At 42.2% G+C, this 25,500-nt stretch overlaps 1 protein-coding gene across 1 annotated transcript in view; it reads right to left on the bottom strand.

The window, feature by feature from the left end:
* Positions 1 to 25,500, bottom strand: part of LOC106576771 (serine/threonine-protein kinase 32C) — a 146,296-nt gene that overhangs the window by 40,186 nt on the left and 80,610 nt on the right. Inside the window, exon 3 of the mRNA XM_014154152.2 lies at positions 4,159 to 4,310. Within this exon, the coding sequence (XP_014009627.1) occupies positions 4,159 to 4,310 (152 nt within the window). The remainder of the gene's footprint in view (positions 1 to 4,158; positions 4,311 to 25,500) is intronic.

Here is a 25,500-nt window from a genome sequence, read left to right as displayed (position 1 = left end):
TTCTCTCACGCTCCCGCTCTCCCCCTCTCTGGCATTGTACCAATAAAACAACTCCTACTAATCTTAATCAAAACTGGCGTTCTCATGAGTTGCATCCTCTGATATTTACTTTGGGGAATACAGGCACTGCAGTTCCTAGAATTCATGGTTGGCCCATCTTCAGTCCATCAATAATGGAACATGTCATTGCCCAAACTCAATACTTGAAATGCCCATGGATAGTGCAAATGTTCTGCAAGTCAGCAGGGATTTATGATGTGCAGAAGCATACCCACACACCGTACCAATTCAACTCCTGGTCATTACACTGTGCAAATTGTAGTAGAGTAGACCATCACTAAATATAGCTCAACATCGTTCTTATGAAAGCAAGTCAAAGTTTATGAGAGTTTCCTGTTTAAACAGGAAGTTATGTTATTATACACCAACAAATTTAGTAATAGTCACTGTGAATGGGGAAAGCATTTATGTAGACCTACAGTACCAGTCAAAGCATTAGGCACACCTACTCATTTAAGGGCTTTACTTAATTTTTAACTATTTTCTACATTGTAGAATAATAGTGAAGACATCAAAACTATGAAATAACACATATGGAATCATGTAATAACCAAAGAAGTGTTAAACAAATAAAAAAATATTTTTGATTTTAGATTCTTCAAAGTAGTAAATTATATATTTTGACTTGTTTAACACTTTTTTGGGTTACTACATGATTCCATATATGTGTTTTTCATAGTTTTGATGTCTTCACTATTATTCTACAATGTAGAAAATAAATGAAGAAAAACCCTGGAATGAGTAGGTGTGTCCAAACGTTTGACTGATACTGTATATACAAAAACAACCATTCCCAAAGCAAAATAAACAATGAATCACTTTGTCTCTGTGCTGAGCTCTCCTTCTCTGGCTTCAGGAGAAAAGTCTGAACTCTCTCAAGAGATTTTTCACAGAGCAAGCAAGTTAGTCTCAGCAGGACATCAGATGTCACCTTCAGACATGCCTAGTAAACGCCAATTTATGCTTGATCCGGCCATGTGGTCCAGAGGCTCAGTACATAGGGTGTGACACAATTGCAAAGCCTTCGGAGGCTTGTGGAGGCCGTATCAAGCTCCGTACCGCATCGCCGTGCGCCTCCCAAATTGTGTAACAATGCAGAGGGCTCCGTATAACTCGCATTGACATGATTGGTTGACAGTAGTTGGGGGCGGTACATCCCGAATAAACACAAACTCACTTCCTTGACAACAAAACGTAATCTTTATGATACCTCATGTTGGGATTTCAAAGACATGAAAATGAGTTTGAACTCCCGGAAAGAGATCGGGGAGGTAAATGGAGATAGATGCCGGTAAAGAGGTCAATGGAATGCAGACCGTGGGGGATAGAAGAATCCCAGATTGGCGCAATTTTCAACAAATTTGATCTAACATGTCACGTCCTGACCATAGTAAGATGTTATTTTCTATGGTAGAGTTGGTCAGGGCGTGACAGGGGGTGTTTTTCTATATCTATGTTTAGTTCTAGTTTTCTATTTCTATGTTTTTTTGGGGGGATGATCTCCAATTAGAGGCAGCTGGTCCTCATTTACTCTAATTGGAGATCATATTTAAGTAGTGTTTTTCCCCCACCTGTGTTTGTGGGTAGTTGTATTCTGTTTAGTCTATGTACCTGACAGAACTGTGAGCTGATTGTTTTTGCTTTTGTTATTTTCTCTAGTGTTCTGTGTTAAAATAAAGAGTCATTATAAGCACTCAACACGCTGCGCTTTGGTCCCCTCGCTATGACACTCGTTACATAACAAAGTGGATATTTGTCAATTCCTTCATGATTGCTGTATTCATTGTAGCAGGCCCACAATGTGGTTACTAAAATCAGATTTGGATATATTTGCCGGTTTTCGCTGCATAACATTTAAAAGTAGTCCCTTTTTAGGTTTAGAAAAAGTGACTGCTAAATGCTAACTCCCATTCGTATAAGCTGGTAGCATAGCTAGCATACAGAAATAGGTGGTGGTAGTCTAAGTTGTTTTTAACTGTAATGCAGTTGATTGGTGAAGATGACATGAACATGTATTGGGGTTGACATCCATACAGCATTATACTCTGATGTTTACCTCAACATTGTGAGGTAAACGCCAGAGTATTTACCTCAACATAAAATACACATATATACAATAGCCAAAATGTAGGCTAATTTTGCTGAGCGGCAATGGGGAGATTCGGGATGGAGATGCAGGTGGGAAAACAGTGCTGTCTTTTTACTTCATGCCATCTTGGCAGAGCTCCTATGTCAAGCACCGGGAAACGGACTCCAACATCTCAGAAGAGGTAAGGTCTTGTCTTTTTGTTTATCCAGTTGCTTGTAATTAGCTGGATGGCTATAGAGATTAGCTCTGAATCACTATGAGTGGTGCGGTGCAGACCAATTTATTGGATGCACTTGACAGCTCCCTGAAGCACAAGAAGTATGAATGCTCTCTCTTTTGCGATGGCCGCATCGCAGTAAATGCTGTACGGCCACTGCAGACGTCGAATTGACCATGCAGAGCCTTTAAGAGCCCAACACGGCCACAGGGGGGCCAAAGCAACCGAAAAAAGGAGTCTGGCCAGTGAGAGCCTGCCTCTGCAGGAAAGATCCACAATGAGGCTAGCGTGATTGATACACTCTGTAAAGTTATTTCAAAACTCCTTTCCATTTGTTTTCTGGTGGCTTGGCTTGGGACCAGGCTTGCCAATATTATGTTACAAACAGTACCGACAGCTGCTCAGGTTTGGAGTCCTTGGGTTTTGAAAAGTAAACTTATCTATCAGTGACAGTGCTAGACAGGAACATCTGTGGCTCACATGAGGTTGGTGGCACCTGAATTGGGGAAAATGGGCTTGTGGTAATGACTGGAGCGGAATAGGTGGAATGGTATCAATCACATGTTTTCCAGGTGTTTGATGCTATTCTATTTTCTCAGTTCCGGCCATTATTATGAGCCGTTCTCCCCTCAGAAGCCTCATGTGCTGTGGCCTGACAGGCAGGCCATCGCCATATGGGTTTTGGCAGATTTCTCCCTTTTGTTGCTCAAATCTGGTCAGTTTGATGGTGACGGCAGGCAGCTGCTTGCGCACGTGCCTCTATCACCTCCCCAAGATATTCACCAGCAAAGGGATACAGAATAACGCAAACGTTCTATGAACCGTCCAAACCAATTCCACGGCACACAGGAGTGTCTTGGGTATTGTTCGGGAGGCTGTACAAGACTACGAGTGATTGTTGTTTTGTTCCAGTGTAATTTCAGATGGGCTGACCACTTTCACAATTTTTCCCTTTGAAGTAGACTTGAATCGCAGGAAAATGAGGTGCAATCGAAGGAGCCCGATAATTCCCGCCTATCCATAACGCTGCTGTCTTCTGTCTTTGTCGCTAATGGGGCTTTGATGTGCCATAGATGTATAAATACAGTGCCAAGCAGAGCAAAGCAGGGAAACTAGAACACGGATGGGGTTGGCAGATGTACACTACTTGAGGGAATTATAATATAAAAAAAAGACACAGGCCCTAGTACCACCTCATTAAAATTAAACCTCTGCTTATTTTAGTTGGGAGGAAGCTTCTCCTTGACCATTTTTTCATTCCCCCTCCTAGTGTTATTAAAACTTTGTCAACTTTGGAGAAAAAAAACATGCATAAAAGACATACAGTAATAATCGACAGCGGGTGTGGGTGCACTTTTGTCTTGGTGTATGTATCCGCTCCAATTCTTTATGTACTAAAAGATGTGTATGAAATGATTGATGCTCCTTATATCAATTACTCAGAGGAGATAACCACGGTGAGCTATATCATTCTACCAATTACACAGGAGTAAAGTGGTTTGGTGTAATTTGCTGTGAACATTGTGCCACCTGCCCAATTATATTTAGAATATGTGCTGCAGAGACACTGCAGATGGTTAAATAATGAAACTGGTTCCCTACTTCACCCAGATATCATACTCCTGGGAGGGAAATAGGTGGTCATCTGACATTACAGTGCAACAATTAACAAATGTGGGGTGCAATGGGCTCGCATTCACACATGCCTGAACACCCACACACACAGGGTACCAGCAGTGGCATGCAGAATGTACAAACAGTATATAAAATGAAAAAAAAACAGGATAATCACCAGAGGTTTACTAAAAAAACATGTTCAATTTCCTGTAGGATCTCTAGCTCTCTAAAGACGTTTCGGACCTCGTCTCTCTCTATGCACTGCTGTTTGTTCATGTACTTCATGGCGTACATCTTCTCTGTGTCCCTCTTCTGCACGATGCACACCTGCAGGGGAAATAAGGACAGAAGAACAGAGAGTAGGTTACCCACTTAGGACTGGAACCAGACTCGCATAAAGCAAGTAAAGACAGACGCACACAGACAGACACGCTTGCACAGGCACACAGACACCTTAGTATACAATGATATACAGTATACAAGAGCATGTGACCGAATTGACTTTTCATAATGGCTGATATTACTGCCCTCCATTAGAATATTTACAATGGGGCTTGGAAAACATGCGGGAAAATACATTTGTAAAAACACAAACAGTCTCCGACCTCATCATGTGCTCATTAAAAGTTGATGTTTCGGTGAGTGGAGAAATGTCAATGTGAAATGTCAAGAGCAGGACAGGGGGTATGGGAGGGCAGCCTCATTACTGTAACATCCAGTCATTAGGAAGCTATGACCTCAGCTACTGTTACGCAAACAGTCGCTGCAGAAAATAAACAATGGTTTGGAAAGAAAACTCACTTCTATAGAGAAGTACTAATCTCCAATGAAAAACGGCAAATTCTGGCATTATTATCGAAAATCAACTGTACCTAGTAAAATATTGAAGTGATCAAATATTATAGTAACACTGTTGATACCTATCCCACACCCAAGTGGAGTAATACAACAATTCATGCAAGTCTGGAACAATTTCACATAACTTTTATATACTTTCTTTTTATTGAAGAAAACACAAAAACACAAAAAACAGGCAGGCAGGTGGAGCACACATCATACGTACATCAGATTAGTTACAAGTAACATCTTTGAATTAGACAACTTCCAAGTATGGATCCCAAAATAATATTTTAGGTTTGGTAAGGCCATACTCCCCCTGTGTTATGGTAATTGTAATGTTGTATATCTAATATCTTGGTCTCTTACTGTTCCAGATAAACCTTGATATCCGTTTATCCCATTCCCTAAACTGTTTAGGTGGGATTTCTATGGCCAGTGATTGGAACAAATACAGTAACCTCGGCAGGATGTTCATTTTGATTGTTTCAATTCTACTACTAAGACCCAAAGGAAGTGAATTCCACCTGTCCAGGTCATCATATATTTTCTTGTTGATGGGAACATGATTTCTTTCAGAAAGGTTTGGTGTATCTTTTGGTAGATTTACTCCAATATACTTCATGGATGAAGTTATATTTGCTATTCAGCTCTTAATGTGGGTATAATTATATACAAGGGCTTGGGTCTTGTGTACCCTGGACATAACCTGAAAATGTTCCAAATGTTTGTGAAACATTCGTCAATCTACTGTAGGTACACTTGAGCCTGGGTCTTTAAGAAATATCAGAACGTCATCAGCACACATGTATACCTTATGTTCACTGCCTCTTATTGTTATTCCCCTGAGGATGGGTATTTTCTTACTGCCTGTGCTAATAATAACAAACTTATTGTGACAAATGTCCATTAAATCTTTATTCTGGCAGTCGGATATGAATGTAGTGTTTTGATGCACTGTATCACTTTGTTGAAATCAAATCTATCCATAACTTGGAATAGATAATCCCATCCCACTGAATCAAATGCTTTTTCTGCATCTAGACTGGTTAATATAGCACTTGTCTTATCCTGACCGATGTGGTCCATGACGTGGTGTTCTCCTTATGTTGTCCTGTGTCTGTCTAATTTATATGAAACCAGTTTGATCCCCACCAATCAATTCTGGGTTCATGTCCTCCATTCTTTTCGCTATTATTGATGCATACCGTTTATAATCCACATTAAGAATTGCAATAGGTCTTTTGGAATTGCATTCCTTCTCATCTTTACCCTCCTTTGGAATTACAGATATTATGGCTTCTCTCCACGATGGTGTTAGAGCAGAGTCTAGCTAAAACAGGACTGAAGTAGGTGTTAGTTGTTCTCTGAAGGCTTTGAACCATTCTGAAAGGAAGCCATCAGTGACTGCAGACTTGTTTACTTTTAGATTAGATATTGCATTATTACATTTAATGAATGGCTATTTCTGAAGTCTATCGTTTTGCTGTGTCCCAATTGAGGGGAGATCAAGTGAGAAAAAAAGAAGCTTGATTGTAAGTGCATCTGCCTTCTCTGGTTGCTTGTACAGACTTCTATAGTATGATTCAAATATATTCTGTATTTCATCCCATTTGAATGTAATCATTGTTGTTTTAGGGTCTTTTATTTCGAAAATTGTATTCTGTGCTTTTTGTTTTCTGAGTCTCCATTCTAGTAATTTTGTTGCCTTGAGCCGGCTTCCTAATATCATTGTTTCAGGAACCTGAGCTTTTTCTCTACTTCTTCACTATAATTCTGATTAATTTCCTGTTTTACCTTTTGAATCTCATGCATGCAATATACACTACATGACCAAAAGTATGTGAACACCTGCTCGTCGAACATCTCATTCCAAAAACATGGGCATTAATATGGAGTTGGTCCCCCTTTTGCAGCTATAACATCCTCCACTTTTCTGGGAAGGCTTTCCACTAGATGTTGGAAAATTGCTGCGGAGACTTCCATTCAGCCACAAGAGCTTTAGTAAGGTAGGGCACTGATGTTGGGCGATAAGGCCTGGCTCGCAGTCAGCGTTCCAATTCATCCCAAACGTGTTTGATGGGGGTCAGGGCTCTGTGCAGGCCAGTCAAGTTCTTCCACACCGATCTTGACAAACCATTTCTGTATGGACCTTGCTTTGTGCACGGGGATATTGTCATGCTGAAACAGGAATGGGCCTTCCCCAAACTGTTGCCACAAAGTTGGAAGCACAGAATCGTCTAGAATGTCATTGTATGCTGTAGCGTTAAGATTTCCCTTCACTGGATCTAAGGGGCCTAGCCCAAACCATGAAAAACAGACCATTATTCCTCCTCCACCAAACTTTACAGTTGGCACTATGCATTGGGACAGGTAGCATTCTCCTGGCATAAGCCAAACCTAGATTTGTCCGTCGGACTGCCAGAAGGTGAAGCATGATTCACTACAGAGAACATGTTTCCACTGCTCCAGAGTTCAATGGTAGCGATCTTTACACCATTCCAGCCGACGCTTGGCATTGTGCATTACGATCTTAGGCTTGTGTGCGGCTGCTCGGCCATAGAAACCCATTTTATGATGCTCCCGACAAACAGTTCTTGTGCTGACCTTGCTTCCAGAGGCAGTTTGGAACTCAGTAGTGAGTGTTGCTGCCGAGGACAGATGATTTTTACTCGCTACGCGCTTCAGCACTCGGCGGTCCCGTTCTGTGAGCTTGTGTGGCCTACCACTTCGCGACTGAGCCGTTGTTGCTCCTAGACATTTCTACTTCACAATAACAGCACTTACAGTTGACCGGGGCAGCTCTAGCAGAGCAGAAATTTTATGAACTGACTTGTTGGAAAGGTGGCATCCTATGACGGTGCCACGTTGAAAGTCACTGAGTTCTTCAGTAAGGCCATTCTACTGCCAATGCTTGTCTATGGAGATTGCATGGCTGTTTGTTCACTTTTATGCAACTGTCAGCAACGGGTGTGGCTAAAATTTGAAGGGGTGTCCACATGCTTTTGTATATATCGTGTCAGAGGGTCTTTGAGATGACTATGAGATCGTTCTATGCTTCCTAATGATTTCTGTAATTTCATCAGTTTCTGTGTGTTAATATTTTTATTGAGAGATGATGTGGCTATGATCTTCCCTCTAATAACGCCTTACCTCGATCTCACAACATAGCAGGGGATACTTCCCCGTAATCATTATTCTCCAGATATAGGATCAAATCGATCTTTATTGAGTACGTTTAAATGCACAGTAATAATCTGATATTAAATTGATTATGGCAGTAGGCAGATTACGCAACAGTCACGTAAACACCTTACTCTGCTTATCTTAATTGGCGTAAGGTCAAAATCGAAGTAAGCATATGCCGATTAAAACATCGGGTTTTCTGGGCAATCTTTCGAATTATTAGGACAGGTAAACACCTTAAATCGGCGTTTCAGCTGTGTATTTGATCTGCACATGTGCTAGCACCTGCCGAGTGACCCTCCCTCTTTCGCATGAGTGAAGTGGGTGCAAAACTGAATGTATGCATTTTAGAAATACTTTTAAACTCTACATGTCTGAATTCAAAATCAAATATGATTACCAAAAATAACATGATCGCTGTGGTAGAACGTTTATTTTTTGGGGGGGAGATTTTCTGCAATTATCAGACCGCCATCAGAAAGCCTGATTACAGATGTGTCCATGTAAACAGGATTATTAGGGAAATTGTTATTCTTGCAGAACATGTAAACGTTTTAACCAAGCTATTATATTAATCTGATTATCCACAATAATTATATTACTGTGTGCATGTAACCGTACCCATTGATTCGTTGAATGCTGGCTAATTCAGCATGCTTGTATTAAATCAAATTGTATTTGTCACATGCGCCGAATACAACTGGTGTAGACTTTACAGTGAAAAGCTTGCTTACGAGCCCTTCCCTACGATGCTCAGCGTTCAACACCGTAGTGCCCTCAAAGCTCATCACTAAGCTAAGGACCCTGGGACTAAACACCTCCCTCTGCAATTGGATCCTGGACTTCCTGACGGGCCATCCCCAGGTGGTAAGGGTAGGTAACAACATAAGCGCCACGCTGATCCTCAACACGGGGGGCCCCTTAGGGGTGCATACTCAGTCCCTTCCTGTACTCCCTGTTCAGTCATGACTGCACGGCCAGGCACGACTCCAACACAATCATTAAGTTTGCCGATGACAGTGGTATAGTAGGCCTGATCACCGACAACGACGAGACAGCCTATAGGGAGGAGTTCAGAGACCTGACTGTAAGGTGCAAGGACAACAACCTCTCCCTCAACGTGATCAAGACAAAGGAGATGATTGTGGACTACAGGAAAAGGAGGACCGAGCATGTCCCCATTCTCATTGATGGGGCTGTAGTGGAGCAGGTTGAGAGCTTCAAGTTCCTTGGCGTTCACATCGCCAACAAACTAACATGGTCCAAGCACACCAAGACAGTCATGATGAGGGCAGGACAAAACCTATTCCTCCGCAGGAAACGGAAAAGATTTGGCATGGGTCCTTAGATCCTCAAAAAGGTTCTACAGCTGCACCATCGAGAGCATCCTGACCGGTTGCGTCACTGCCTGGTATGGTAACTGTTCTGCCTCCGACGAAAGAGGGTAGTGCGTACGGCACAGTACATCACGGGCCAAGCTTCCTGCCATCCAGGACCTCTATACCAGGCGGTGTCAGAGGAAGGCCAGGAAAAGTTGTCAAAGACTCCAGCCACCCTAGTTATAGACTGTTCTCTCTGCTACCGCACGGCGAGCAGTACCGGAGCGCAAAGTCTATACTATTTGCATTGCCCCCCCCTTCACGCTGCTGCTGCCCTCTCTTATTATCTATGCATAGTCACTTTAATAACCTACATGTACACATCACCTCAATTAGCTAAATTACCTCGACTAACCAGTGCCCCCGTACATTGACTCTGTACCAGTACCCGCTGTATATAGCCTCGCTATATAGCCTCGCTATTGTTATTTTACTGCTGCTCTTTCATTATTTGTTACTTTTATTTCTTTTTTTTCTTAAAACTGTATTGTTGGGGGCCTCCCAGGTGGCGCAGTGGTCTAAGGCACTGCATCGCAGTGAGCTGTGGGTTCGAGCCCAGGCTCTGTCGCAGCCGGCCGCTACCGGGAGGCCCATGAGGCGGTGCACAATTGGCCTAGCGTCGTCCGGGTTAGGGAAGGTTTGGCCGGCAGGGATATCCTTGTCTCATCGCGCACTAGTGACTCCTGTAGCCGGCCGGGCGCAGTGCACGCTGACCAGGTCGCTAGGTGTACGGTGCCTCCGGGTTGGATGCGCGCTGTGTTAAGAAGCAGTGCGGCTTGGTTGGGTTGTGTTTCGGAGGACGCATGGCTCTCGACCTTCGCCTCTCCCGAGTCCGTGTGGGAGTTGTAGCGATGAGACAAGACAGTAACTACTAACAATTGGATACCATGAAATTGGGGAGAAAAAGGGGGTAAAACCCCCCCCAAAACAACTGTATTGTTGGTTCGGTATATGTGACAAATAAAATTGTATTTAATTTGATGCAAAGTTCAAAAATAATAATACAAATAATTAAACATTTGTTTGCTATCAAGGTGCAGAGTTAGGTAAACTCTGATAAGTCCCTCTGGCCAATCCTTAAGCCTGTGCCTATATGCACTGTGCATGAAAAAAAAGTTGTCTAACCTGGAGTATTCAGCGTGGTGGGCTGGGTAAAAAGTATATTCCCTTTCTGACATATGGAAGTTGCCCACACATCAATCAGTCCTAAATCTTGTAATATACTATTGATCATTTTAGCAACCTGACTCCTTTTCCTATTCTGATTCGTGCTGTCCAATTTTGAGTTTAAAATGATGTTAAAATCCCCTCCCCAGACAAGAGTCTCAGAGGTTTCTGTGGCAATTAAATTAAAAACCTTAAAGAAGACCCGGGGGCGCATATACATTAAATAATGTCAATTCTTTATGATCCAGTTTACATTTAACAAGGATAAATGTACCCTACTTGACTTTTACTTTTGATATAAAGCTCAAATTTAACAGCATTTGGGATCAAAATTGCAACACCCCTTATATCTGTTTTATAAGAAGAGAAAAAGGTATTCCCATTTACTTGAGTTTCTCGTGTTCAGGAGTGTAATTGAGTTTCCTGACAGAATAGTATGTCAACTCTCTCCCATTTCATCTTTGCTATTACCTTACTTCTCTTGATGGCACTCCCCAATACGTTTACAGTGAGACTTATTACCTTAAATTCCTGATGATGCATCAATATTAGAGCTGACCTCATTTAGTCGACGGGTCGATTGCTTGGTGGATAGGCTGTTGGTCAACCAAGATTATTTTAGTTGAGCAGGCTAAAATATATAAATATTCTTTATGGCACGAGACACCTGTCTGACTCACCCGTCTCAGTGGACTAATCCATTGCGGAGGCCGTGGGGATGGCACACCAGTATCACCAGTAATACATTTACCGTTAATTCCTGGTTAACTTGAATAAAGATGGGCTTATGTTTTAAAAGAACAGTTTTCTTTAGTATTTCTTAGACAAGAAGATACAACATGGTACCAGGAGTGACAGAACTCGCCTTTGACTCATCCATCATCGAGTTTTGGTCGAAAATGCTGAACGGCGCCATGAGGCTTCACGTCAACTAGCTAACGTTAGCTAACTTGCCACTGGGCTAAGGAGACTGAGGTAAAAATAAACTTGCCGGAGATAAGAGCATGTAGCTAGTCATTTTGCAGTGCTAGCTGACTAACGGCAAGGAGCTGCTAAAGCCTCCAACAGAACTGAAACTTAATGGCAACATTGAAGAGCAATGGAAGCGGTTCAAGCAGCGTTTCACCCTCTATCTGACAGCGACAGGAGCGGCTTAAAAGATGACGCACTGAAGGTCACACTGTTTCTCACAGTAGCTGGCTCGGACGACATTGATGTCTACAACAGCTTTCAGCTAATGGATGAAGAGCAACCAGATTATGAACTGGTATTGGCTACATTTCAGTCTTTTTGTACTCCCAGAAGAAACTAGACATTTGAGAGGTATGTTTTCAACAGTAGATGTCAGAATGCAACAGAGACTGTTGAGGAATTTATTATGGACTTGAAACTGAAATGTCAGTTTAATTTTGGTCCAATTGCTGACTCGCTGATATGAGAGAGAATTGTCATGGGGTGAGAGACAAGGGGCTGAGAGAAAAGTTACTTGGTGAGAATGAACTGACACTAGAAAGAGCAATACAAATGTGTCGAGCTAGAGGTGACTCAGTCGCATACGGTCAATGGACAGTGGTGTTCTTAGTGACACATTATGCAAAGTGGAGTATGTTAGCAAAGGAAGAGCAACAGCTAAACGGCTAACTTCGAAGGACAGCAGCACAGACCTCGAGTGGTTTAAGGGGAGACTTTTAAAAGTCCTGGAATGGCATAGTCAAAGCCCAGACCTCAATCCAATTGAAAGTCTGTGGTATGACTTAAAGATTGCTGTACATCAGCAGGAACCCATCCAACTTGAAGGAGCTGGAGCAGTTTTGCCTTGAAGAATGGGCACAAATCCCAGTGGCTAGATGTGCCAAGCTTAAGCTTATAGAGACATACCCCAAGAGACTTGCAGCTGTAATTGCTGCAAAAGGTGTCTCTACAAAGTGTGTGTGTGGGGGGGGGGGGGGTGAATAGTTATGCAAGGCACTGTAGGTGCAGTGTTGTTACAGCAGTATGGCAATAGATGGCGCCCTGTCGCATATGCCTCTAGGGCTCTGACAACTTCTGAGTATAACTATGCTCACATTGAGAAAGAGGCATTGACACTGTCATATGCATGTGAGAAACTCCCAATCACGCTGTTTGTGATACAGCCCAGGATCGAACCCGGGTCTGTAGTGACGCCTCAAGAACTGCGATGCAGTGCCTTAGACCTCTGTGCCACTCAGGATCTCAATATGAATGCTGATATAGACCAGTCAGAGCCCGTGAACCATGCCAGAAATACAGGTCAAAACAGAGCAAAGAGCCAATGTGGTTTGAGAAAACAATAGGTATTGAGACCATGGGGCAAAGTAGGAATAGATATAATTTCCCTTGAGGACAAGAACTATGTTCTACTGATGCACTATTACTCTCTTAACCCAGAGATGGCTTTGCTGAAGGACACTACTGCTAGTCAGGTGATAACTCACATTAAGTCATTCTTTGCTCATCATGGGGTCTCAGAGGTAGTACGTATGGACAACGCCTCACAATTCAGCTTTCAGAGATTTTGCTAAACTGTACAGGTTCAAGCATGTCACATCCAGCCCACTGTATCCACAGCCTAATGGGTTAGTCGAGAATGGTGTCAAAACAGTGAAACTACTGCTTAAGAAAGCTCTCAACTCAAAGACAGATCCGTATCTAGCTTTGTTAAACTACAGGGCTACTCCACTAAAACATGGTCTGTCTCCTGCAGAGCTGCTGTTCAACAGGAAACTCAAAACTAGGTTGCCAGCACTCCTAGAAACAGAAGGACGACAAGGACATTCTTAACAAACAGAGAGAAAACAGTGGCAACCAGATCATATGATGAAATGACACCTGAGGGAGTTACATACAGGATAAAATAGGAGACAAGATACAACACACTACAAATGGAAAAGGTTGCCGACCCCTGGCGTAGCCTATTAGGAGCGTAACAGCAGAAGCGTAACAGCAGAATCTGCTTAGGCCAGCAGCAGCGGGAGGACGAGGGTCGAGAACAGGTTTTTTTCTTCTTCTCGTTAAGCTATCTTGATCTCTGGCTCCCTTGAGTCATTTGTGTCTTAATTATTTAATCACAGTGTGTTTGAAGCATCAGACAAGCTCAGTAGCCTTCATATAGTTGACTTCATTAAAAACAGATAGGGTGTGTCTATATAGGGGGAAAAATATGTTTAAACATTTTGACCAATCGATTAGTCGAAAGAACAGACTACTCTAGGTCGACCAAGACTTGTTTTAGTTGGGGACAGCCCTCATTTTAATTAATTAATTACTTTAACCTTTATTTAACTAGGCAAGTCAGTTTAGAACAAATTCTTATTTACAATGACGGCCTACCAAAAGGCAAAAGGCCTCCTGCGGGGACGGGGGCTGGGTTTAAAAATAAAACAATAAAATATAAATATAGGACCAAACACACGTCATGACAAGAGAGACACCACAACACTACATAAAGAGAGACCTAAGACAACAACTTAGCATGGCAGTAACACATGACAACACAGCATGGTAGCAACACAACATGGTAGCAGCACAAAACATGGTACAAACATTATTGGCCACAGACAACAGCACAAAGGCCAAGAAGGTAGAGACAACAATACGTCACGCAAAGCAGCCACAAGTAACTCTGCAAGATCACTGTCGAACCAGGGGCTGAACCTGTTTTTAATTCTCATTTTCTTTATGGGGGCGTGTTTGTTAACAATACCACTGAAAATATCAAAAAAGAAGGTCCAAGCGTCTTCGACAGAGGGGATCAAGCTGATTCTATACCTTTTTACAGAGGCCAGTTCATGAAGGAAGGCTTGCTCATAACATTTTTTAGCAAGCTTCTATGACAAATCAGGACAGGTCGTTTCACTGAGCAGCCATTATGAACACAGGCTGTAAAACAGTGATCACTAAGGTCATTACAGAAAACACCAGACTGATACCTATCAGGATTATTTGTGAGTATAAATAACATCAAGAAGAGTAGCCTTTTCTGGGTGTTTGGAGTCATACCTTGTGGGATTGGTAATAATCTGAGAAATATTTAGGGAGTGCCACTGCTTTAGGACTTGGTCAGGTGGTTTAAGTATGTCCCAATGTAGGTCACCTAGAAGAACAAATTCAGACTTAGTGTAAAGAGCCAGGAGAGAGCTTAGGGCCGGTAGGGTACAGGTCGGTGCTGATGGAGGATGATGGCACCCAGCACCAGTCAACAAAGAGCTACTTGAAAGTTTAATACTTAAAACCAGCAAATCAAATTGTTTGGGGACAGACTTGGTAGAGAAAACTGAGCACACAAGGTGATCCTTGGTAAAGATTGCCACTCCCCCAATTTTAGAAGATCTGTCTTGCTGAAAAACGTTTATAACCAGAAAGGTTAACATCAGTAATCAAAACACTCTTCCTTATCCACGTCTCAGTAATGACCAACACATCTGTATTGGAGCTGTGAACCCACACTTTCAATTGATCAATTTTAGGTAATAAGCTTCTAGTGTTATCGTGCAGAAAACACAGGCTTTTACAAGAGCAGAAATCAATGAAGCAGATATCAGAGCACAAGTCAGAATTGGGGCTAGCAACAGTAGATGGGTGTACATGCACATTTCCAGATATCATCAACAGTAATACAATCAAGGCACGGCATAGGACAGGGAGAGCTCTGCAGTGCTGATTTATGACATCGGAATGTGCATCAGATGGCAACAAGATCATATTGTACAACAATTTCATCAGGTAACATGAATACAAAGCCGGCGAGAGGTGGTTAGAAAAGGATGGGAGGCCAAAAGTCAGTGTAACCAATAGAGAGTATGAGTCCCGAATGTGGGAACAAACATTGTCTCACGTTTGGGTTAAGAAAGTTCGTAGTCAACAAGGCCAATACTGAAATAGCAAAATGCACAATATATAACGACTTGGGGCTAGCCATTGTAAGTTCAGAGTCACTTGCTCCAACAGTGAGTGTGTGCTGGAGGCGAGCGAAAGTTCGGGAGAGAGGAAGAGGGGTGTGGTTGGGGGGGGTGTCAGAGGACTGTCTCCTGCCTCTGGAGTTTGAGGGGATGAGCCTGACCCCCCGAGGGGCCCCTCGCTCAAGTATCAAAATGCGTGACGCATTTGCAACCAAAACGTATTGGTTCCAAAACGTATTGGTCGCCTAGACACATCGGTTGAATCAAAGAGAAAGGTGTATTGGCATTGTGTGCTAAGGGGGTGAGTATATAGCCTATAATAACCTACTATGTGTAAAATAAGCCATCAACCATATGCAATCCATTCATTGAATCCTCTTCATGTTATAGCCTTCCGTGACATTGTCAGTGTCATTCATCATTGGCTAATAGATCTGTTATTAAGCATACTTAAGGTGTCAGTATAGGCCACATACCTTAGGCTACTCACCCTTAAAACAGCAGTGGGGGAAAATTGGGGAGCTGTTTTACCTCTTGCAAAGTCAACCATAACGGCCCAATATGTCTAACAGCTGGCTGTAAATTAAGTCCGTTAAATCCTATTCAGTAACATCTATCTTCGAGTTGGAAATTTCTGAGTCTATCTCGAATGTGAATGTCCTCTCGCTGAGGAAACCTCCCTCTTTCTCCACGACTCTGCTCGCCCACCACGGGTCATGGGGGGAGCTGCTTGAGTATTTCCAATGGTAAAGTCACCGGTCTTCTGGCGGTATACTCCACTGGGATGCCCTTCGACTTCAGGTGCTCAGACACCTCGTCCATATGCTCGTATGAAGCCGGGCTGTTATCCAGAAATACTAGCATCCTTGGTGTTTGGAAGCGAATCCCTTTCTCGTTTAGTGCCTTCTTGATAGCTGTGTATTCCTTCCTTCTTTTCAGTATCTTTCCCACGTGGTCATGATCAAAGGCTGCACGGAGGACTCTCTCTTTGACTGAGAATTGTAGGAAACATGCAACTATGGATCTTGGTGGGGCGACGCTGAGGGGGTTTGAGGCCAGAGCTCTGTGTGTTCTCTTGATTCCCAAGTCAGTGTCATCTTCTAGTATGTCCTTGATTATAAACTGGATGGTTCAAGCCCTGAATGCTGATTGGCTGACAGCCATGGTATATCAGACTGAATACCACGGGTATGACAAAACATTTATTTTTACTGCTCTAATTACGTTGATAACCAGTTTATAATAGCAATAAGGCACCTCAGGGGTTTGTGGTATATGGCCAATATACCACGGCTAAGGGCTGTGTCCAGGCACTCCGCAATGCTTCGTACCTAAGAACACCTGCCTTATTGCTTAAATAGACCCTCCACGAAATTGGGCATTGAGTCTTTTTCTGTGCCCTCGGCCACAGAATAAAGTCTAATGTTATTATGACTTGAAAAAAACGAGTTCTACCACTTTGCTTGTAGTGCGTGCTAGCCTTTCAAAGACTGCACAAGTGTGTTCTTGACCGCAGTGTTCCACGTATCCGTTTCCCCAATACGCTGTTCTAAAACTGCAGCACGTTTTTGGAACACATATTTCCCTACTTTAATCCAGTCCATTTTGAATTTGTGATAAAACTGTCATCAAGGAATGTAGCTTGTGAATCCCATCAGTTAAAATGTCATTTTTTCCCATGACAAGCCACAAAGCACATTCCACCAAAAAGTTTTACAGTATTTTAAACAAAGTTGGGTCTCTGGTTTAAGATCGAGTTTTGACGTCTGTTTGAGTGCTGGATTACTCATGCCCATCCCTAGTACCAGGATGTTACAGCCCACCCCAGCTGTCACGTCTCAGGTATTATCAAGTTACTGCGGCGCCAGAGGCAGAGTGATGTGTTTGAGCTGCTCCAGCTATCCAGCAGAAGGGTCTAACTGAATTGAATTGTCCACAAAGGCCCATGTCTCCTCATTACAGCTAGGCAGATGGCTGGTTTACAGCATTAGAGGAAGAAATGTCAGGAGGAAATCTATTACCCTCCAAAACACAATCTAATTGCCCGCCTCCCTTCTAGCAGGAGCACAAATAAAAGCTGCTCTCCATCTTGCTCTCCTTCCCTCTTCTTCCCTACACAGGTTTTTCTCCCTCCGTCTTTGTCATAGGCTCATTACAGTCTAGTATAAACTAATACCATTTCCCTCCTTCTTATGGATCTATGTGAGTAAGGAGAGAGGGTGTGGGAAGAGACACATCAGGTAGATGACAGGTTTGTGTTGGAAGAGGAGAAGCTTGCGGAGTAAAAGCATGCTCTGGTTTCTCCATCATGGAAGCCGATTGGTAAAGTGGACAATTCAGGGGATGAAAGAAGTCTTTAAAAAACTATTTTGCCCTCTCATGGTGACACTGCGGTTCATGGCCCCTTTCTATTTCCTCCTTCCTCCCTTGTTGCCCTGCACACAGACCCACTTTCTCCAGCCAATCATCTGCCCTTTGCGAGGGGATGGAAATAAATGAAACACTGCAATTGCTAACCAAACGTCTAAAGCTTTTACCTCTCGTCCTTCTCATGCTGTTAGCTTCCCTTATGATTCCCCTTGTTGCTGTAAAGCATGGAGAGCTGGCAAAGGCCTGTGATTTCCTGTGATCCCCAGAGCAAAGCAGTCTTTCACACTCTTGGCAGTTAAACTAATCTGAGGAGCCGACGACATATAAGATTCGATCTTGCAACCTTTTGGTTACTAGTCCAACGCTCTAACCACTAGGCTACCTGAATACATGAACATGTGTGACATGGAATGTCAATGGAATTGTGCACCCAGCCCAAAATAATTAAGGTATTTTCTTATTTGAAAAACAATAACGGCAACATCTGTTTTTTTTTTACAAGAAACTCACCTATCAACAATAGAAAGTGAAAGGTTTGGGCGAGCTTGGGATGGGTTGGCATTCTCCACCACTCAGTGGCGTAAAGTACTTAAGTAAAAATACTTTGAAGTACTATTTAAGGCTATCTGTACTTTACTATTTATATTTTTGACAACTTACTCTACTACATTCCTAAAGTAAATAAGTACTTTTTTATATCACATTTTCCCTGACACCCAAAAGTACTCATTACATTTAGAATGCTCAGGCAGGACAGCAATATGTTCAAATTCACACACCTATCAATATAACGCGTCGTCATCCCTACTCCCTCTGATCTGACGGACTCACTAAACACAAATTCAGTGTTTGTAAATGATGTCTGAGTGTGCCGGTCTGTCCTGTAAGTAAATAAATGCTTAATATAAGGAATTTAATATAAAATGGCCTTTGCACTTTCACTCAAGTATGACAATTGAGTACTTTTCCACCTCTGTACTTAAGTACATATCAAACCAGATACTTTTAGACTTTTACTCAAGTAATAATTTACTGGAAGAATTTTTCACTTTTACTTGAGTAATTTTCTATTAAGGATGACAATTGAGTACTTTTTCCACCACTGCCTCCACTTACTCCTCAAGATCCAGATGAGTATAAATTATCAATGATTTAAAAAAAAAAGGCTAATTTAAGTCTACAGAAATTACTACATACCCAAATGGACGTTTTATAATGGTAAAAGGAAACCTGCCACAAGAAAAAGTTACTTTACTGAATTGATATTGCTCAAATGAAGATGACCCAAAGTTCATTAACGACCTTATTCTAAAATGATCTCAATGTAACTGGAATGTTATTTGGGGGTTAATTTTAACTGTGAGCAGAATTCAACTTCAGACAAGTCATCAATACTCCTATTACTCTCATGCCCATAACTCATATTCAAGAATGTACTTTTTATTGTAAACGTTTCTTTCTTTGACTGTGTTTCTTCATGTAAATACCTTCCTAGAATAATTACGGACCATAACCCATTGTCCTTCACGTTTAAGATTAAACCTCCTATGCTAATAACAAAGACATGGCGTTTCAACACAATGTTACTTGGAGATAAGGAGTTTACCTCATATCTCAACAGACAGACATGTTTTGGGAAATAAATGTAGATAATTAAGTACTCCCAACATATAAACTTAGCAAAAAAAGAAACGTCCTCTCACTGTCAACTGCGTTTATTTTCAGCAAACTTTACATGTGTAAATATTTGTATGTACATAACAACATTTAACAACTGAGACAAACTGAACAGGTTCCACAGACATGTGACTAACAGAAATGGAATAATGTGTCCCTGAACAAAGGGGGGGTCAAAAATAACAGTCAGTATCTGGTGTGGCCACCAGCTGCATTAAGTACTGCAGTGCATCTCCTCGTCATTGACAGCACCAGATTTGCCAGTTCTTGCTGTGAGATGTTACCCCACTCTTCCACCAAGGCACCTGCAAGTTCCCGGACATTTCTTTGGGGAATGGCCCTAGTCCTCACCCTCCGATCCAACAGGTCCCAGATGTGCTCAATGGGATTGAGATCCGGGCTCTTCGCAGGCCATGGCAGAATACTGACATTCCTGTCTTGCAGGAAATCGCGCACAGAACGAGCAGTAAGGCTGGTGGCATTGTCATGCTGGAGGGTCATGTCAGGATGAGCCTGCAGGAAGGGTACCACATGAGGGAGGAGGATGTCTTCCCTGTAACACACGGCGTTGAGATTGCCTGCAATGACAACAAGCTCAGTCCGATGATGCTGTGACACACCGCCCCAGACCATGACGGACCCTCCACCTCCAAATCGATCCCGCTCCAGAGTACAGGCCTTGGTGTAACGCTCATTCCTTCGAAGATAAACACGAATCCGACCATCACCCCTGGAAAGACAAAACCGCGACTCTTCACTGAAGAGCACTTTTTACCAGTCCTGTCTGGTCCAGCGATGGTGGGTTTGTGCCCATAGGCGACGTTGTTGCCGGTGATGTCTGGTGAGGACCTGCCTTACAAAAGGCCTACAAGCCCACAGTCCAGCCTCTCTCAGCCTATTGCGGACAGTCTGAGCACTGATAGAGGGATTGTGCGTTCCTGGTGTAACTCGGGCAGTTGTTGTTGCCATCCTGTACCTGTCCCGCAGGTGTGATGTTTGGATGTACCGATCCTGTGCAGGTGTTGTTACACGTGGTCTGCCACTGCGAGGATGATCAGCTGTCCGTCCCGTCTCCCTGTAGCGCTGTCTTAGGTGTCTCACAGTACGGACATTGCAATTTATTGCCCTGGCCACATCTGCAGTCCTCATGCTTCCTTGCAGCATGCCTAAGGCACGTTCACGCAGATGAGCAGGGACCCTGGGCATCTTTCTTTTGGTGTTTTTCCAGAGTCAGTAGAAAGGCCTCTTTAGTGTCCTAAGTTTTCATAACTGTGACCTTAATTGCCTACCGTCCGTAAGCTGTTAGTGTCTTAACGACCATTCCACAGGTGCATGTTCATTAATTGTTTATGGTTCATTGAACAAGCATGGGAAACAGTGTTTAGACCCTTTACAATGAAGATCTGTGAAGTTATTTCGATTTTTACGAATTATCTTTGAAAGACAGGGTCCTGAAAAAGGGACGTTTCTTTTTTTGCTGAGTTTATATGAGAGGTTGTACCATGTCTTAGCCTTTACTTTAGAAAAACAAGACCAATAAATAATTAGAAATACTAGAACAGAAAGAAAACACAGCTTAGATATAAATGTTGACACCGTTCAACAGGAACACTTTGAAACGTAAATATAATATAATAAACACCCGGATGTTAGCATAACAATGGATTTTTCCAGAATGAACTGTCTTTAAAACATTTTATGAAAAACTGTATCAATCCGAAAACAAGTTCAAAGAAAGATAAACAATTTCCTTAATAAGGCCAATTTACCAAGTATAGGTGAACCAGAGAAAATTAATATGGATAGAACATTTTTCCTAGGTGAGCTGGTGGAGGCTATTAATAGTCTACAAAATGGGAAATCTCCTGGTAATGATGGTTTCCCAGTGGAATTTTACAGACATTTTCATCCCAAATTACTAAAGCCTATGTTATATATGGTCACAGCAGCTCTAGAGAAAAATGAACTTCCCCAATCACTATGTTTGGCTACAATCACCCAGCTTAAAAATAAAGATAAGGATTCATTGTCATGCAGATCCAACAACCCCAAAATCACTTTTGAATGTGGATTATACAATTATTGGTAAGATATTGGCTTTTCGCATAGAAATAGAAATACTCAAGTTGATTCACTTAGATCAAACAGGGTTCCTACGGAATAGGATGGCTTCAGATTTTTAATATTGTCCATCATGCCAGGAACATGAACGTTCCAAAAGTGGCAGTATCATTGGATGCCGAAAAAGCGTTAGGTCATATTTGGTGGCTGTCTTAAAAAATATTGTTTTTTTGTCTGGTACATATTTACTGAATTGAGCTATTGCATAAATAGCTATTGTATAAAACAAAGTTTGCCCCACCAAGATTTACATGCTAAAATTGCCACTGGTCCTATGACAACAACACGTCTACCACGCTGATGCTCAACATGGGCGCCCCTCAGGGGTGTGTGCTTAGTTCCCTCCTGTACTCCCTGTTCACCCACGACTGCGTGGCCAAACATGACTCCAACACCATCATGAAGTTTGCTGAAGACACAACAGTAGTAGGCCTGATCACCGACAACGATGAGACAGCCTATAGGGAGGTGGTCAGAGACCTGGCAGTGTGGTTCCAGGACAACATCCTATCCCTCAATGTGAGCAAGACAAAGGAGATGATTGTGGACTACAAGAAAAGGCGGGCCGATCAGGCCCATATTAACGTCGACAGGGCTGTAGCGGAGCCGGTCGAGAGTTTCAAGTTCATTGGTGTCCACATCACCAATGAACTATCGTGGTCCAAACACACCAAGACAGTCGTGAAGAGGGCACGACAACACCTTTTCCCCCTCAGGAGACTGAAAAGATTTGGCATGTGTCCCCAGATCCTCAAAAAGTTCTACAGCTGGACCATCGAGAGCATGCTGACCGGTTGCATCACCACCTGGTATGGCAAATGCTCGGCATCTGACTAAGGCGCTACAGAGGGTAGTGAGTACGGACCAGTACATCACTGGGGCCAAGCTTCCTGCCATCCAGGACCTATATACCAGGCGGTGTCAGAGGAAAGCCCAAAGAATTGTCAAAGACTCCAGTCACTCAAGTCATAGACCGTTCTCTCTGCTACCACACGGCAAGCGGTACTGGAGCGCCAAGTCTAGGACCAAAGGGCTCCTTAACAGCTTCTACACCCAAGCCATAAGACTGCTGAACAATTAATCAACTGGCCACCCGGACTACTTACATTGACACCCCCCAATTAGTTTTTTACACTGCTGCTACTCACTGTTTATTATCTATGCAGTCACTTCACCCCTACCTACATGTACAAATTACCTCAACTAACCTGTACCCCTGCACATTGTCTCGGTACCGGTAACCCTGTATATAGCCTCGTTATTGTTATTTTATTGTGTTACTTTTTAATAATTTTTTACTTTTGTTTATTTGGTAAATATTTTCTTAACCTGTTAGGGCTAGGGGGCAGTATTGACACGGCCGGATAAAAAACGTACCCAATTTAATCTGGTTACTACTCCTGCCCAGTAACTAGAATATGCATATAATTATTGGCTTTGGATAGAAAACACCCTAAAGTTTCTAAAACTGTTTGAATGGTGTCTGTGAGTATAACAGAACTCATATGGCAGGCCAAAACCTGAGAAGATTCCATGCAGGAAGTGGCCTGTCTGACAAGTTGATGTTCATCTTGGCTCTTTTTATTGAAGACTGAGGATCTTTGCTATAACGTGACACTTCCTACGGCTCCCATAGGCTCTCAGAGCCCGGGAAAAAGCTGAATGATATCGAGGCAGGCTCTGGCTGAAACACATTATCGCTTTTGGGAAGTGGCCGATCAGAGTACTATGGGCTTAGGTGCGTGCCCGAGTCGACCCCATGCTTTATTTTCTTTCGTCTGTTTACCTAAACGCAGATTCCCGGTCGGAATATTATCACTTTTTTATGAGAAAAATGGCATAAAAATTGATTTTAAACAGCAGTTGACATGCTTCGAAGTACGATAATGGAATATTTCAAATTTTTTTGTCACGAATTGCGCCATGCTCGTCACCCTTATTTACCCTTTCGGATAGTGTCTTGAACACACGAACAAAACGCCGCTATTTGGATATAACAATGGATTATTTGGGACCAAACCAACATTTGTTATTGAAGTAGAAGTCCTGGGAGTGCATTCTGACGAAGACAGCAAAGGTAATAACATTTTTCTTATAGTAAATCTGACTTTGATGAGTGCTAAACTTGCTGGGTGTCTAAATAGCTAGCCCTGTGATGCCGGGCTATCTACTGAGAATATTGCAAAATGTGCTTTCACCGAAAAGCTATTTTAAAAATCGGACATATCGAGTGCATAGAGGAGTGCTGTATCTATAATTCTTAAAATAATCGTTATGCTTTTTGTGAACGTTTATCGTGAGTAATTTAGTAAATTCACCGGCAGTGTTCGGTGGGAATGCTAGTCACATGCTAATGTAAAAAGCTGTTTTTTTATATAAATATGAACTTGATTGAACAAAACATGCATGTATTGTATAACATAATGTCCTAGGGTTGTCATCTGATGAAGATCATCAAAGGTTAGTGCTGCATTTAGCTGTGGTTTGGGTTTATGTGACATTATATGCTAGCTTGAAAAATGGGTGTCTGATTATTTCTGGCTGGGTACTCTGCTGACATAATCTAATGTTTTTGCTTTCGTTGTAAAGCCTTTTTGAAATCGGACAGTGTGGTTAGATTAACGAGAGTCTTGTCTTTAAAATGGTGTAAAATAGTCATATGTTTGAAAAATTGAAGTTTTTGCATTTTTTAGGTATTTGAATAACGCGCCACGGGATTACACTGGCTGTTGAGTAGGTGGGACGCACAGTTGGTTAAGGGCTTGTAAGTAAGCATTTCACGGTAAGGTCTACTCTTGTTGTATTCGGCGCATGTGACAAATAAAGTTTGATTTGAAACTGACACCATTTTGGGATAATGCCTGTGCTATCATATCATTGTATCTAGGAATTTATATCCATCCATCTTGATTATGTCTGTTGGGAAATGTAAATATTGGTGACCAATATCAAAGAAAGTTTTGTAACTTTGGTGTAATTGCTTTTTTTTTTTTTTTTTATAGCTATCCATCGGAAAGCATCATACTCACTGCCAATAACAAACTCGAGGGCTGAACTAGGTGTATTGAAAGGGGAGGCTACTGTGTTTTCGTACGTTCATGGACAGGTGTGGTGGTTGTGTTGTTTTTGCATTCTGTTGGTTTGTGTTTATGAAACCCCCCCCCCACAAAATTAGTTTATTCATATATTTATAGAGAATATTAGCAATTCAATAGATCAAAGACCAAGATATGGAAAATGTGAATATTTTTTTTTAGCTGAAGGTCTGTATCTGACATTTTCCATAAAAATTACCTCATGAATAGAGTACAGTAAAGACCTTTCAACTGTCAAAACAATAACACGTTCTATATGCACGCACAACCAAGAGGTTCCCCAGTAAACATCCATTGCTGCAGCGCAACATAATTGCTAACTAGCTAGTTAGTTGGCTAGTTAGCGCAAAATGACAAGTTCGTATTTCTTCATCCACCCAAAAAATTTAACAAATGAATTATATACACACACACTGACATGTTGCTACAAGATTCTCTAAACAAAATCATCAGACAAAGTTTATTTCCCGTTCATTATCTGCTTGCTCTGGTGGTGTTACATTTGGCTAGCACAGCAAATAACCACAGGTCTAGCGTAATGTGAAGGTAGAAAACGCTCACCTTACCTTCATTTCTGTGAAGACAGCCAACACTATAACTAAACTATAACTGTAACTAGCATATGAGTCCAATGTTTGAAGGCCACATTGTTTACATCAAAGTTAGCAAGCAGCAGTAATTACCCTGCTATCAACCTCTCTCTCCCCCCTCACTAATCTGTCTCTCCTAGCTCTTTGTCTGCGTCCTCCAAAACGCAACTGTATTT

Source organism: Salmo salar, chromosome ssa18 (genome assembly GCF_905237065.1).
Source record: "Salmo salar chromosome ssa18, Ssal_v3.1, whole genome shotgun sequence".
In the NCBI taxonomy this organism is placed as follows: Eukaryota; Metazoa; Chordata; class Actinopteri; order Salmoniformes; family Salmonidae; genus Salmo; species Salmo salar.
This window is presented reverse-complemented; position numbering and strand designations above follow the sequence as displayed.